The sequence below is a fragment of the Schistocerca nitens genome, chromosome 1, assembly GCF_023898315.1.
Source record: "Schistocerca nitens isolate TAMUIC-IGC-003100 chromosome 1, iqSchNite1.1, whole genome shotgun sequence".
NCBI lineage: Eukaryota > Metazoa > Arthropoda > Insecta > Orthoptera > Acrididae > Schistocerca > Schistocerca nitens.
In genome coordinates, this window is record NC_064614.1 from 787792594 (window position 1) to 787806396 (window position 13803).

The 13803-nt window shown below is 41.0% G+C and overlaps 1 protein-coding gene across 2 annotated transcripts in view; it reads right to left on the reverse strand.

Annotated features, from left to right (window-relative positions):
* The window catches only part of LOC126261967 (MOG interacting and ectopic P-granules protein 1), a 111983-nt gene that overhangs the window by 79308 nt on the left and 18872 nt on the right, over nucleotides 1–13803 (reverse strand). For both annotated transcript variants that reach the window (XM_049958584.1, XM_049958583.1), the window contains exon 3: nucleotides 278–3394. In XM_049958584.1, the coding sequence (XP_049814541.1) occupies nucleotides 278–3394 (3117 nt within the window). The remainder of the gene's footprint in view (nucleotides 1–277; nucleotides 3395–13803) is intronic.

Consider the following 13803-nt stretch of genomic DNA (forward strand, 5'->3'; position numbering starts at 1 on the left):
GGATAGAGTAGCATGGAGAGCTGCATCAAACCAGTCTCAGGACTGAAGACCACAACAACAACAACAAGTTTATTTCGGGCGTAGCATTTTTCATGTTGTATTTCAATAGACCATATGAGAGGTGTAGATTAACACACAAGTCTTTTTATGTTTCAACTACTTACATTGACATTACCACATACTAATATATGTGTAGAACTGTGCATAACAAGCAAATTTTCATCACTATTGTTTTATTTTCATTGGGTAAAAAACAGCTGTTAGATGGAGTGCTCACCTTGTCTTAACTGTGTTGGTGCAACATGACGTGGCTGTGGCGGTGGCTGCACTGGCGCAGGCCTCAGATCTTGTGGTGTGTAGAACCTGCTATGCAGAGGTGGTCTACCCCTTCGCATAAGTCCTCCAACAGGTGGTGGTAGTGGTGCACCCTGAACAAGTTTGGGCAACAATGGATGTTGGGAGTAAGTTTTCCCTTGTACTGCTTGATATGTAGCTGCGCCTAACCCAAGTGGTGGAGCAGCACGACTTCTTGGAACTTTGGGTATTTTTGCTGGAGGTTCCCAATCTATGGGTGGTTCCTGGTTTCGTTCAGGTTTGTGTTTCTTTGCACAGGATAGCAAGTGTCTAGAAAGTTTTCCTTTCTGATTATCTTCAAAAGGACAATTAGGGCACTGATGAAATGCTGGTGCTCGTTCGAGGCGACCCCGTACATTGTGATCAGCCTCCATGTGAAATAATATATCATGAGGGCTTCGAACTTCCAATGGACAAAAATTGCACCTATATACATAATTACGCATATGTGGAGTTTCTAAATGTTGTGCCATAACTAAAGATGATTCAGTCTTAAAACTACAGTATTCGCATTTTTTAAGTTCCATATGAAATGGTTCATTGTTTTCTTTGCTACTTTCCAGTGTCTTAAGTAAAGAATTTATAGCAAATTGAGTCTCTGTGTTCGGCCTTCCACCTTCACGATCCCTTCTTCGTTTCTGAGTTCTTAACAGTTCTGTTTGCACATATTCATGAACGAGGCTCATTCCTATGTCAATAAAAAATTTTCCTGTAGGTTCATCAAAAAAGCTATGAGGTTTTTCCTTGTCCTCGTCAGTTTTTTCTTCTTTTTTCTCCATGTCCACATTTTTTATAGCAGATTCTACAGTCAAAGGATCTTTAGGATTCCTTTCCTCAACAGCGCCCAGCTTTGTCTCAGAAGTTTCAGTTTTTATTTTATTTTCTTGATCTTTTATTTTTGTGGTCTTTGATTCATTTGTTCCACATGTTTCTTCATTTGCCAACTTTTCTGTGCCAACAGTATTTATGCTCTCACCAGCTGTTTCTGCCTCTTTTTCACTTTTAGACTGTGAGGCAGGTATATCATTTTTCTCTTTATTGTTCTCTTCTTCCAATTGTTTTCTCAGCTGAGCAATGAACTGTTTCAAGGGTTTGAGTGGGGGTTTTTCATAAACATAAGGAACAATAAATGATGGTGCCTCTACAACAAACATGTCATCAGTCAGAGTAGGTAGCAGTGGAGTAGAAGGAGGGGGTGGTGGGGGTGGTGGTGGTGGGGGCTGAGGCTGTGGTTGTGGCTGTGGCGGTAGTTGCGGAGGAGGCAGTGGCGTAGTTAACCGAGGTGCATGTGCAGAAATAATTGGATTGCTCATTCGAGGATACATACCCTGAGCAGGGATAGCAACTGGTAAAACAGAGTAAGTAGAATTGGATGAAGGACCTGCCAAAGGCGGTGGTTCCTGAGTTAAAGGTACTGGCCCCTTACCAGCTAGTATTGAATTTGTGTCTATGATAACCAAAGTTGGTTCTTTTTTACCCTTAATGTGTTTTGTACCCGCAGCAATTTCTGCCAAACGTTTTGTATCATTAACAACAATAGTAGTTTTCTTGGAGTTCCTATATTTGCTGTTTTCTTTGTCATCTCTTAAGGGATCTGTAATCGCCAATGGGTCTACAGGTGCTATTTCCTGAATGTCTGGATCGTCCTCCTTCTCTATGTAACTTTTCTGCTTATTCAAATTACGCGAACTACGCCGTGGTGTTAGAGGTGCCACGATGGGTTTGGTTTTCTTCTTATTTTTTCCTAATGGGTCCCCATCAGTTTTGCTTTCGAGATCTTCCTTATCACTCACTTTATCTAAACTATTTCCACTTTCACTGCTGTTCTGCACAAATTTGTTCTCACTAGACTGTACACCCTCATCATCTTCACTGAGTGCTTTAGAATCACTTTGAGTGCTTTCTTGTTCACTGACACACTCATTTGAAACACAAAAGTTCTCATCATTCTTACCACTGTCTTGCTCCTGGATTGACATGACAGGTGCACCTTCAACTGACACACCTCCAGAATCCCCAGTATCTCTCTTGTCAGAAACACTTGTTAAAGCACTGTTACCTGTTTGCTGATCATCACACACACTTGTTGCACTGTCATTTATATTTAAATCTGCAGCATTGACACTATCTCTACTGTCATTGTCTTTGTCAATACTTACAGGCTGATTCTCCTCAGCATCTTCTGTGCTGGACATATGTTCCATAGGAACTTCATAATTACTGGTAATATTCTCAGACTGATGAGAATCTTTGGAATTAACTATTTCTTTTACACTATTATCTACACTGTCTGCCACAGAATCTTCACTAATGATACTCGCTGTACTTACTTTATTAACAGTTTCTGTACAAGAATCTTCTTTCAGACTCTCTACAATTTGTTCTGCTTTACTTTCACCTGAAATATGGTAAAAATTGTCTTCATTATCTTCTTTTGAAATGTCACTGTCCTGTGAATTACACGACTTGTCTAAAATCATTGCTGAAATATTATCCTCCTCAATTTCACTGGTTTTTATTTCCCTCTCATTTTCACTTGTAGCACCCAATTCCATTGGTGTTTCACTATCAAAGTTCCCTTCACTACAATCCTCTTCTTCCGTTCCATTAAGGAAATTGTCAACATCTCTAGACTCACAAGAATTTTCTGCATCAATTCCACAGTATAAACTATCTTCAGATGGGTGGTGACTGAGCACATTCTTCTCCGTGGTCATTGGATTTTCTAAAGATGACAGTGACCTTTGATTACTTTTGTCCTCTCCAACTTCTTCATGCTGAGTTTCTTCCTGGCTTTCACCACTACCCTCATAAGAAGCTTCTGATGCAGAATCCTCCTTAATGTCGATTTCTTTTGTCGTCGGTTCACATTCTTCACTGTTGTTCATTTTTTCTTCAGGACTGGGTGCCAGTGTACTATCATCCATACAGTCATCAGAAATGTCTGATAATTTCTTTGCTGAAATTAGCTTTTCTGGGCTATGAATACTGCATACTTCCATTGCTTCAACTCCATTCATTTCTCCATTAACATGGACATCTGCAAACAAGAGAAAAATTGCAATTACAACCATGCCCGCCAACTAGATAACAGAATTTAATGGACCATATTAAATTTCCCTAAACAAAACAGTATAGTACCAATGGCAGGGCTATATTCATGGTAGGACTGCATTCTAAGGCACAGAGCAGACCGCATTTAAAATTTGCAATTCTAAGGCACAGAGCAGACCGCATTTAAAATTTGCAGTTCAAATACACAAGTTCAGGTCAATAATGGAAACTTATTCAGCCCTATTCTGTAATAAAAGTGGTAGACAACATTGTTATTACAGAATAGTTGTCTTTTAGTGCTAATCTTTCAAAGATCACAGGAAAAACCGTGTTGTATAATGTAGAAAGAGAAAAGCGCATTGTGAATGGACGTCATTATGATGCCATAACAAGTCACAGCAAAAAAATAATTTTACGAGTAAAATCTTGCTTTATTAACTCCAGTAACTCCCACATAGAGGAAAAAAACCTTGTGTTTACATAACAAACATTCCATCATATAAAGCAGACTCTTTATTGAGTGCTGTGTTGCGTATACAAAGAGTAAATTATCAGAAGAACCCTAATACCTACTTAAATTTTAATTTTTCTGCACATCAGAGGTAATTGTAGTAGTTGAGGTCTGATGCAGCTCTCTACACAATGCTATCATGTGGCAGCCTTTTCATCATTGCTAATTTATATCCAACTGAAACTGCTTTATATTTTTATGTCTTGATCTTTTTCAACGATTTTTACTCCCTAAGCTCATATCCTTTACCAAACTGACGATTTCTTCATGCTTAAAATATATCCTATCAACTGTTCCTTTTTTCCCTCACCCGCTCCCCCCAAGCAAAAATGCAAGCAAAATTTCTGTTCTCCCCAATTTGACTCACTAAGTCTTCATTTTGGCCTGCCCGGTTAGTCGTGCGGTCTAGCGCACAGCTTTCTGAACTGTGAAGTAGTGCCTGGTCCCCGGCACGAACCCGCCCAGCAGACTTGTGTCGAGGTCCGGTGAGCCGGCCAGTCTGTGGAGGCGGCTTTCCATCTGTCTCTGTGAATGCGGGCTGGTTCCCCTAATTCTGCCTCAGCTACACTATGTCGGCATTTGCTGCACCAACAAGTTCTCCACGTACACGTACACCACCATTACTCTACCAAGCAAACACTCATCTGGTGTGAGACGGACGTTCCCTTGGGAGGGAGGAGGGGGGGGGGGGGTGGTTTCCACCGGGGGACCAAACCGCACAATAACCCTGAAAGAGTGGTTCAGTGTGGGGCGGGGGAGGGTTGAAGTGGACTGCGGTAGTCGTCGTGGGGTTATGGACCCCTGCGGCTGCGGCGGAGACAGAGCCTTTCCGTCATTTCTAGGCCCCCAGTAAACATACAATACAAGCCTTCATTTATTACCCAATAATCCATCTAATTTTCAGCATTCTTCATTTCAAAAGTTTCTATTTTCTTCTTGTCTGTAGTGTTTATCATCCGCATATCACTTCCTTAGCAGTCTACACTCCAGACAAATACTTTCATAACATACTTCGTAACACTTACACTTATATTGTGTTAAATTTGGCAACAGCATTTTGTATCCTCTTTACTTCTGCCATCAAGAGTTATATTGTGGATCAAATAGCAAAATTTGTCAACTTGTAAGATTCCTTATCCTAATATAATCCCTCCCCCCTGCACCAAACTATTTCTTCAAGCACAATCTAGTAACTTTGCTGATGATATTTACCTTATAACCTATTTTCAAGACACTATCGATGCCATTCAACTGATTTTCAAAGTCCTTTGCTGTCTCTAACAAGAGCACAACGTCTTCAGCAAACATCGAAGTTTCTCCTTGGCTTTCTTTACTGCTCGTTCATTATTTGTAGTAAATGTGTATTATTTCGGGATCAGAGAAAAGAACATTCCTTCTTTTGCGTATTATGAGTACGCAACATATTATGAAGGTACAACACTAAGAACCTATGGTATGGTAAAAAGCCAAATTAACTTATCAAAATTATGTTTCAGGATTAAATATTATAGTTAATAAGAAAAATTTAAGACAACTCCTTGCAGATAAAGAAATGAAAACCTCAAAGTAGTTTATAACTGGTCAATATGCAATAAAGTTACACAGATCATAAAGAGAACAAATGCCATGAATTTCAGTTTGAAGCCGGAACACACACACACACACACACACACACACACACACACACACACACACACACACACACACACACACACACACATACCGGGTGGTTACAATTAAACAGTGTTCCAAGTGCTACAGTGTGGGCTGTATACATCGCAGGACGGTGAAACATCAGAGGTATATTCACTATCTGGTGTGCTCACAGGGTGCACCGAAAAAAAATAACAGTTCCAGTTTCAGCCACCAAGCAGTCAGAATGTGCAATGTTTTCTGTTTTGTCGTCAGTATGCTGTTTGTCAGTTAGCAGCATTTGTTGATTCCTACTGTGAAGTGACGGTGTAAACAGTTGAGAAGGCTGAAGTTTTCAGCACGAAATGCAATGGCTATTGAGAAGAAAGACCATACACTGCTGGTAAAATTGATTTATCAGAAAAGCAGCAATAACAGCACTGCATTGATGGAATACTGCCAACAGAAACAGCTGTGTAGAAGCCCCATGTCAATAAATCAGCTAAACAATAAAATTGAGAAATCTGACGAAACAGACAAATTAGGTGGTTCAGCTGGTAAAGGGAAGTGGTCCATTCCCATGGCAGTTGACAAAGTTACTGTAGCTATAGTCGACTGTGCCTCTTCTGCAAACCAGTGCTCGAGCTGTCACACAGGAGTCCTACCCCCCACCCCCACTCGGCCCCCAAGTCAACAGTTCAACAGATTTAGCAGCGCATTTTACATTGGTATCTCCACATGATTCTGAATGTACACCAAATGAAGTCCCAAGATATGCTGCATCATGACTTTGCCCTTCATTTTTTGGCACGAATGGAAATGGATGATACATGCCCAGGGAATATTCTTTGGACGGATGAGGCACATTTATTTTGCATGGTGCCATGAATGCACGAAATTGTTGCCTATGGGGTTTTACTCTGCCAAATGTTGTGCAGGAACATCCACTGCTCTCTGCTTATGTGACTGTGTGGCATAGTTTCACAAGCTGATTCGTTCTTTGTCCATTTTTCTTCAAGGAGATGACACCTTGTGTACAAGTTAAGTGTGCAATTACATCTGAATGTTATAAGGAGGTCCTTGTGTGACACGTCATTCCAGTTTTGCAAGAATGCAACTGTGTCCACACCACACTGTGTCCACACACAAGTTGGTGTGACAGCACACGACACTTACCAAATGAAATACTTACTTCTGGGAAACCGTTGGCAACAACCGCAGCATCACTGGACAATTTCGAGATGTGTGGCCTTCCCGATCCTCCGACCTAAATCCATGTGACTTCTGGTTGTGAGGATATGTCTATTGGGCATGTATCTGGAATCTTCCTGATGTGAAGGATAGCATATGATTACACTGGATACGTCGACCATGCTATGTTATGGATGCAGTATGTTGCCAAGTTGGGAGACCATATTGAATACATGTTGTGACCAGGGACCATATCCTAATAAACGTTCCAGAACAACAAACAGTTACCTGTGTTTGATCATTCCTCCCCTTTTCCTGTATCCACAGCAGATTCTGAATGCTTACAACAGCATAGTTTTACCTCTGGCAGAAAGTGGAACTATTACTTTTTCAGCATATTCCATGAATACATCAATTAATGAACATACCTACGATGTTTCAGCATCCTGTAGAATTCTTTCCTGGAGAACAAATTTACAAAATATGAACAGTCTTCAAGCTACAGAAAAGGACCATAACAATAATAATAAACTGTAATTGAGTGCATTGTAAAGATCCTTTCAACATACTGGGGATTTTAAATGCCATATGTAAGCACTTCAAAAATAACATTGATGATTACTGCATGAATAATCTCTTCCCATGAGCACAGAACTGAACTTACAATTACCAAAAAAGAATAATGTAAAACTCAAAATCTCATTTTCTACTAAGGAATAAAGTTGTACAATAAAATGCAAAAGAGAAATTACTGAAATAAACTTATTTAAAAAGACAGTAAAAAATTAGTTTTTAAGCAATACATTCTACACAAGTGAAGGCTTACTTGGGGAAAAAATGTAACAAAGGCTATTAACAACAACAAAACATGTTTGTCATTTCACACTGTACTTTTTTCCTTCCTTTCTCTGAAAGACGTTATACGAAAGCTCTGCAATGGATAGAGCTAATATCTTATCCTCTTTCTGCACTCAATATCTCATTGCTTACAGCATAACACTATTTGCCAGGCTAGCAAATGGAAAGTTGCAGTACATCAAATGAAAACCAAAGTAACTTTGGACCTACAGCTTACAGTGAGTTGTGTTAAGATTACGAAATAGTGTGATCATTTAACTGGTAGTGTGAAATGAATGAACAGTATATCAGAAGCCTTTCACATAACTTAGTTCCAAGACAGTACTGTATACTAGGAATAAACCAAATGAGGTACCACTGTTTAAATCAAACAGGCAATGTATTTGGAAGGATAGAGGCTCCAATCTTCATTTGGACATCCTGATTTAGGTTTTATGTGGTTTTCCTAAATTATGTCGGGATAATTACGGGTGGTCCTTACTATCAGGTTTTATGTGGTTTTCCTAAATTATGTCGGGATATTTACGGGTGGTCCTTACTATAAGGCCGTGGGCAATTATCTGTCCCATCCTTGTCCAACTATATGTTAAGTATATAAACATCAAGTGTATAAACGTCTGTACATATAAATTATGTTACTTTGCTGTTCTTAAATTGTAATACCATGACATGTCCAATATGTTTGTTAAAATGATCCACATATGAATAAGACAATGACAACGGCAACAACAACCACTTCCACCTACTGAATAAGACGTTCACACCATGCAACACCTAAACCTGGACAGCCTGGTGAGGATCTGAACCACACACCTCCTGAATGCAAATCCAGTACCTTTAAGCCTGCTTCTCACTCTGCACACATCTGGCATTGTAGGTAAATGTTCTGCCATTGTGTGTTTCATTATCATAAAGTATGCCTTCTTCTTGGTGGTTTCTGAGCTATGTAGGCTTGCAGTTCATAAGCTGTTGTTTTAACTGTCAGCAAGTTTAGCTCATGCCACAGTTCCTCATTCTTTATTATGCTACAAACTGTCATATTAGCAAAGACATTCCTGTGCTGGTCTGTAACATCATGTCTAATGGCACATTCCCAGATGATATGGTCTGGGGTGCTAACTGCTCCACAATCAAAATTGTCTGTAATATGTTGTTGTATTGTCAGTAAGTAACTGGGATATGGGCCATGTCCCAACAAGTGGTGTCTAGATCCCTTTGTCAGAAGGAACTATGAACGCTCTTAACTTTTCTTTTGTGTTAGGAAGGAACTGAGAAGTTCTCCCTGTTTTACTCTGTTCCAGATTTCTTGCCATTCTGTATCAGCACATGCCTTTATTTGAGTCTGGCCTTGGCAGCCACAGATAGTAGTTGTGTGTGTGTGTGTGTGTGTGTGTGTGTGTGTGTGTGTGTGTGCGCGCGTGCGCGCGTAACCCTGTTGTCTACTCCAGTAGAAGGCCTTTTGGCCAAATGCTTACTTGCTTCACATTCTTCCTGTTGTGCCTATCTGCGACTCAACATTTTCACTATTGGTGAGTGGCAACTTATCCTTTTCATAATATTCTCACTCCTTTATTTCCTTATTTGATGTAGCTATATCGTGCACCTCTCTTTGTTACTGTTATGTTTAGAGGTAGCAAATCACCAGCAGCACCTTAGTTGGTGTTGTTCTATATGCGCCTGTCAGGCGCAGGAGTAAAATTCTCTGTGCTCACTGTAGAGCCTGCGATTTTCTCACCTTTCTGACTATGACCCCAAGTGCTTGATCCGTAACACTCTACACTGATTATGATTGTGTTGTGTACATTCTCGTTGCACTTAACGGCAGTTGAAATTTTCTTTGGCCAATTGTTGCTATTTTGTTCACAAGTTTAATGCCTCTCTTGTAGAAAATAAAGGTTTTGCTTTTCATCCGTGTTTATACCCAGGTTCCTACCTACTTCCTTCTTTTGACATGTTGGCCATGCATGCTGATTGTGAGGTTTCTCATCCTTGATAATGTTCCTTTTAATAATAGACAGGTTGGTTTGTGTGTTGCTACTGTTTGTTTCCTACACAGCAGTTATTTAGTCCCTCAAGAACAAACTTACAATTTTCATCGTATTTAGACCTTGAGTTGGCAGATATTATAATTAGGAGATTGCCTGTGTAGGCGATGCAGTATCTAGTGTTTGTTATACTCTGTAGCTGGTTCAATAATGGCTCTAAGACAACATCTCAGAACTCGGAACTGCAAACAGAGCTCTACGGGCAGCCATTGGTGATGTTTTTCTCACAATTTTCTTTCCGGGACGTTGTAATTGCACCTTTCTGTGCAATAACCTTATAGGCTGTTATAGACACACCTGTGACAGTCCACCTGTTTCAGTCTTTTGAACAGGGCAGGCCATTACAAATTACCTAATGCCCCAGCTATATTGATAGATATGCCTATAAACACTGAGTTTTTCACAATGTTCATTGCGTGATCTATCGCATACTCAGTGGATTTCCCTTTCCTGAAACTGTAGTGCAGGGGGCTCATGCCTCCTACCTGTTTGTGGTCCCTCAGATGATGACACAGAATCTTGGCTGGAGCTTTAACCAGGCAAAAATCAGGCGGTTAAAATTTTGCTTCTTTGGATATATGTCTTCCCTTTTTTTAGTATAATCATATTCGAGATTTTCTGGTTTCTGGGCACACGTCCCCACAAAAGATATTCATTGATTAACACAGTTATATATGGTACAATTTCATCCTCAAACTGATGCAACACTTCTGCCATAATTCTTAACAGACCCTGGGGCTTTCTTCTTTTGTAACTTCTTTACAGTCAGCCTTACTTCCTCCTGAGCAAATGGAATCACGACACTGTTTTTCATATGCTGCTCTAGTAATTAATTCAGAGTGAAGTTGCTGATGGTACTCTGTGTATGTACTGCACTGATGTCCCATAGTCTGTCGCCATCGGACCATATCAGGGTTGAAAATATAGTGGGTGATCAAAAATTGTTTGTTGCAAGTTTGTACAGAAATCGCCAAACATCTGTTACCAACTGGTCCTTAACATATGCCCCATTTCTCTAGTCTTGTTTGGTGTGGTAGTTCTTTATATTGTTGTCTGACTGATGGGAACTCAGCCTTCTTTGTCATTCCATTTCTCCTAAGGATCTCTGTTAGTGTCTTCTTGCTTGCCTTGCTCTGCATCTCAAAGAATGCAATGCAACGGTCTGGGGAATTTTAAACCCTTTTTACTTCCAAACAAATGTTGGGATAGCATTCCCTTGTATCGCCTACAACGATCGTACCAATTCATCAGCTTTGCATGTCCAGGACAGGAAATCACTTCATTATTAAAATAATACAAATGCTTATGGAAAGCAGAAACTGCAGACAGACATCAGAAGCAGTTTGGGATAAAAGCCACAGTGGTAAACCCAATAATGATGAAGGCTGACCAGCAGATTATACACAGTCCAGACAAATTAATGTGACCACCGTCTACATTCAATGTCACTGTGCAATAACCACTGACAGATGGCAGCACTAGCAATGGAGGTTATATCAAGTACATCGAGGGATGCAGGAAACAGTACAGTCATTGTCGTAATGCAGAAATGGAGCAGTTTATCTCACACTCAAAAGGCATGATCACCGAATTTCAGGCTAAGGATGTATGTTTCCGAAATGACAGTTTGTAAACAGCTCACATGCCGTTATGGTTGAGGTATACCATGTGTGGCAAAATGGAGCTATCCAAAAGTGGCACCAAGGCAACTGTGGTGCTCCATAGGCCATAGATAAGGAGGAATGTCAACTGCAGACTGTATGGGTGAACAGATGTGCAAATGTCAAGCACCTGTCGCCCAGATGAGACAAAGGCTACTAAGTGTGTCTCCTCAACAATGATTCAGCAAACTTTGTAGCATATGGGCCTACCCAGAAGGTGCCTGGCCCGTGCACACATGCTGACTGCTGTTCATATGCGACAAAAACTGGAATTGGCACACCAATACCGCAACTGGATGTCCATGAGTAGCAACTGGCAGCCTTTTTGGATGAATCATATTTCATGCTCCATCGGACAGAAAGCCATTTGAAAACAAACACCCTGCAAGAATGATCGGAAGGGTCCTGGGCAGAGGAGGGAGTGTTATGGTCTGGGGAATTTTTTTTTCCTTTCCTGAGTGATCGTTATTCTGGAAGGCACAATGGATCAACACAAGTAGGCATCTATTCTTGGGGACCTTGTCGTCTCCTAGATGTGTTTTTCCTCAAGATGGTGGCATTTACCAACAATATAATGCAACACAGCTTGCAGCCGTGGTTCGAAGAGCACCAAAATGAGTTTACCATACTCCCCTGGCCACCAAACTTCCTGGATTTAAACCCATTCGAGAACCCGTGGGGCCATCTCGATCAGGCTGTACGCACCGTGGATCCTCAACCATGAAACTAGCACAGCTGGCCGTGGGCTGGTGTTAGCACAGCTCCGCATCCCTGTCAATACCTTCCAGAGCCTCGCTGGCTATCTTCCTGCACATCTCGCAGTGGCCCGCACTGCAAAAGGTGATTATTCCGGTTTGTGGCAGGTGGTCTCATTAATGTGACTGGGCATTGTATTTCGATATTCAGCTTCCATCTCCTGAATTTTATATTTGCCTGACATTGAGAATTGTGACCAAGTGACATGAAGAAAGAAGGAACAGGACATCCTGACCAAGACAGGGTTTAAAGATTGCAATTTGTCAAGACAAAACACCCACTTGTCCTGGATTTTGGAATATCACTGCCCACTTCACTATAGAATACACTGCCACCTGTTCGGCCTACCGATCTTGGGACGGATGCTTGAAGAATCACCCCAGTATTGTGGTCGACTATGTCCAACATCCTTTCTTGTTTCAATGGCTGTGTGTCCATTTCATCTTGCCACACTTCAGAAAGTGATCTAATTTCAGGAGAGTGAATCCATACTGGCATATGGTCACCAGAACAAATCACCATGACCTTTCCACTGAGCAGTAAGAATAGGAGAGCAGGAATGACTAGTACCTGGTATCAAATCTGCAGCAGTGCTGAGGTGGGTCTCTTTCCCACTGTACACAGACAAAAGAGGAAGCATTTATAACTCACCCTTGGGGCAAGTGTTAACAGGGGCAATATGTTAAGTAAGTTGAAATCCCCAATAAGAAGAAATGATGGTGGTAGTTGCCTGAGAAATTCTTCAAATGCCTATATGTACACAGGGCCAAGTAGTGACTGATATAGGCAATGTCGACACCAAGCACTTGAGCACACATCATCTGTATTTTACCTTCCAACTCTACTATAGCATAATTTGGCAATCATTGTACGGACATATTGTTTTACACATACTTCTCTATCCCTTACAAGAAGTCAGAAAGAAGGATTGAAGAGGACAGAAAAGGGGTGAAGGAAAAGGACTGGAGAAGTCTAGGAAAAGGGATACAGTTTACAAAAGTCACCCAGAACCCTAGGTCAGGGGAGATTTACTATACAGGATGAGAAAGAAAGACTGATTGTTGGGGACTGCATCAGGTGAGATTTGAAAGCCTGAGAGCTTAAAGGTGGAAGACAGGGTAATATGCAGACAGAGATTACTGCTTAAACATCATGCATTAGTTAAAACAGAGTGAAGCAAAAAGTAGTTACAGTGAAGAAATGCTGGTGAAACCGACGCCGAGGTCACAAATGTCATGTTATAAAGCATGCTCTGTAACAGGATATTGCGAGTTGTCAGTATACACCCTCTGCCTATGCCCGTTCATCCTAATTGATACTTTGACGGTGGTCATGCTGATGTAGAAAGCCAAACAGTGTTTACGTAACAACTGGTATATGACATGTCGTTTTGCAGGTGTGTGTGTGTGTGTGGTGGCTTATGGGCACTCAACATCAAGGTCATCAGCGCCCTGACACACATTAAAAGGAACGAAGTTTCGCAGGTGGCTCTCCCTTTGATAATATATGTTTCGACAGTTACAGGGCTATTATAGATGGTGGTAGGGGGGTGCATAGGGCAAGTCTTGCAGCGGGGACAATCACAGGGATAGCACCATAGGGTAGGGAGATGGGTGCAGAAGGAGCATAGGGTCAGACAAGAATATTGTAAAGATTGGGAGGGCGCAGGAAAGCTATTCTAGGCATGGTGGGCAAAATTCGAGACAGAATGGATCTCATTTCAGGGCATGATTTTAGGAAG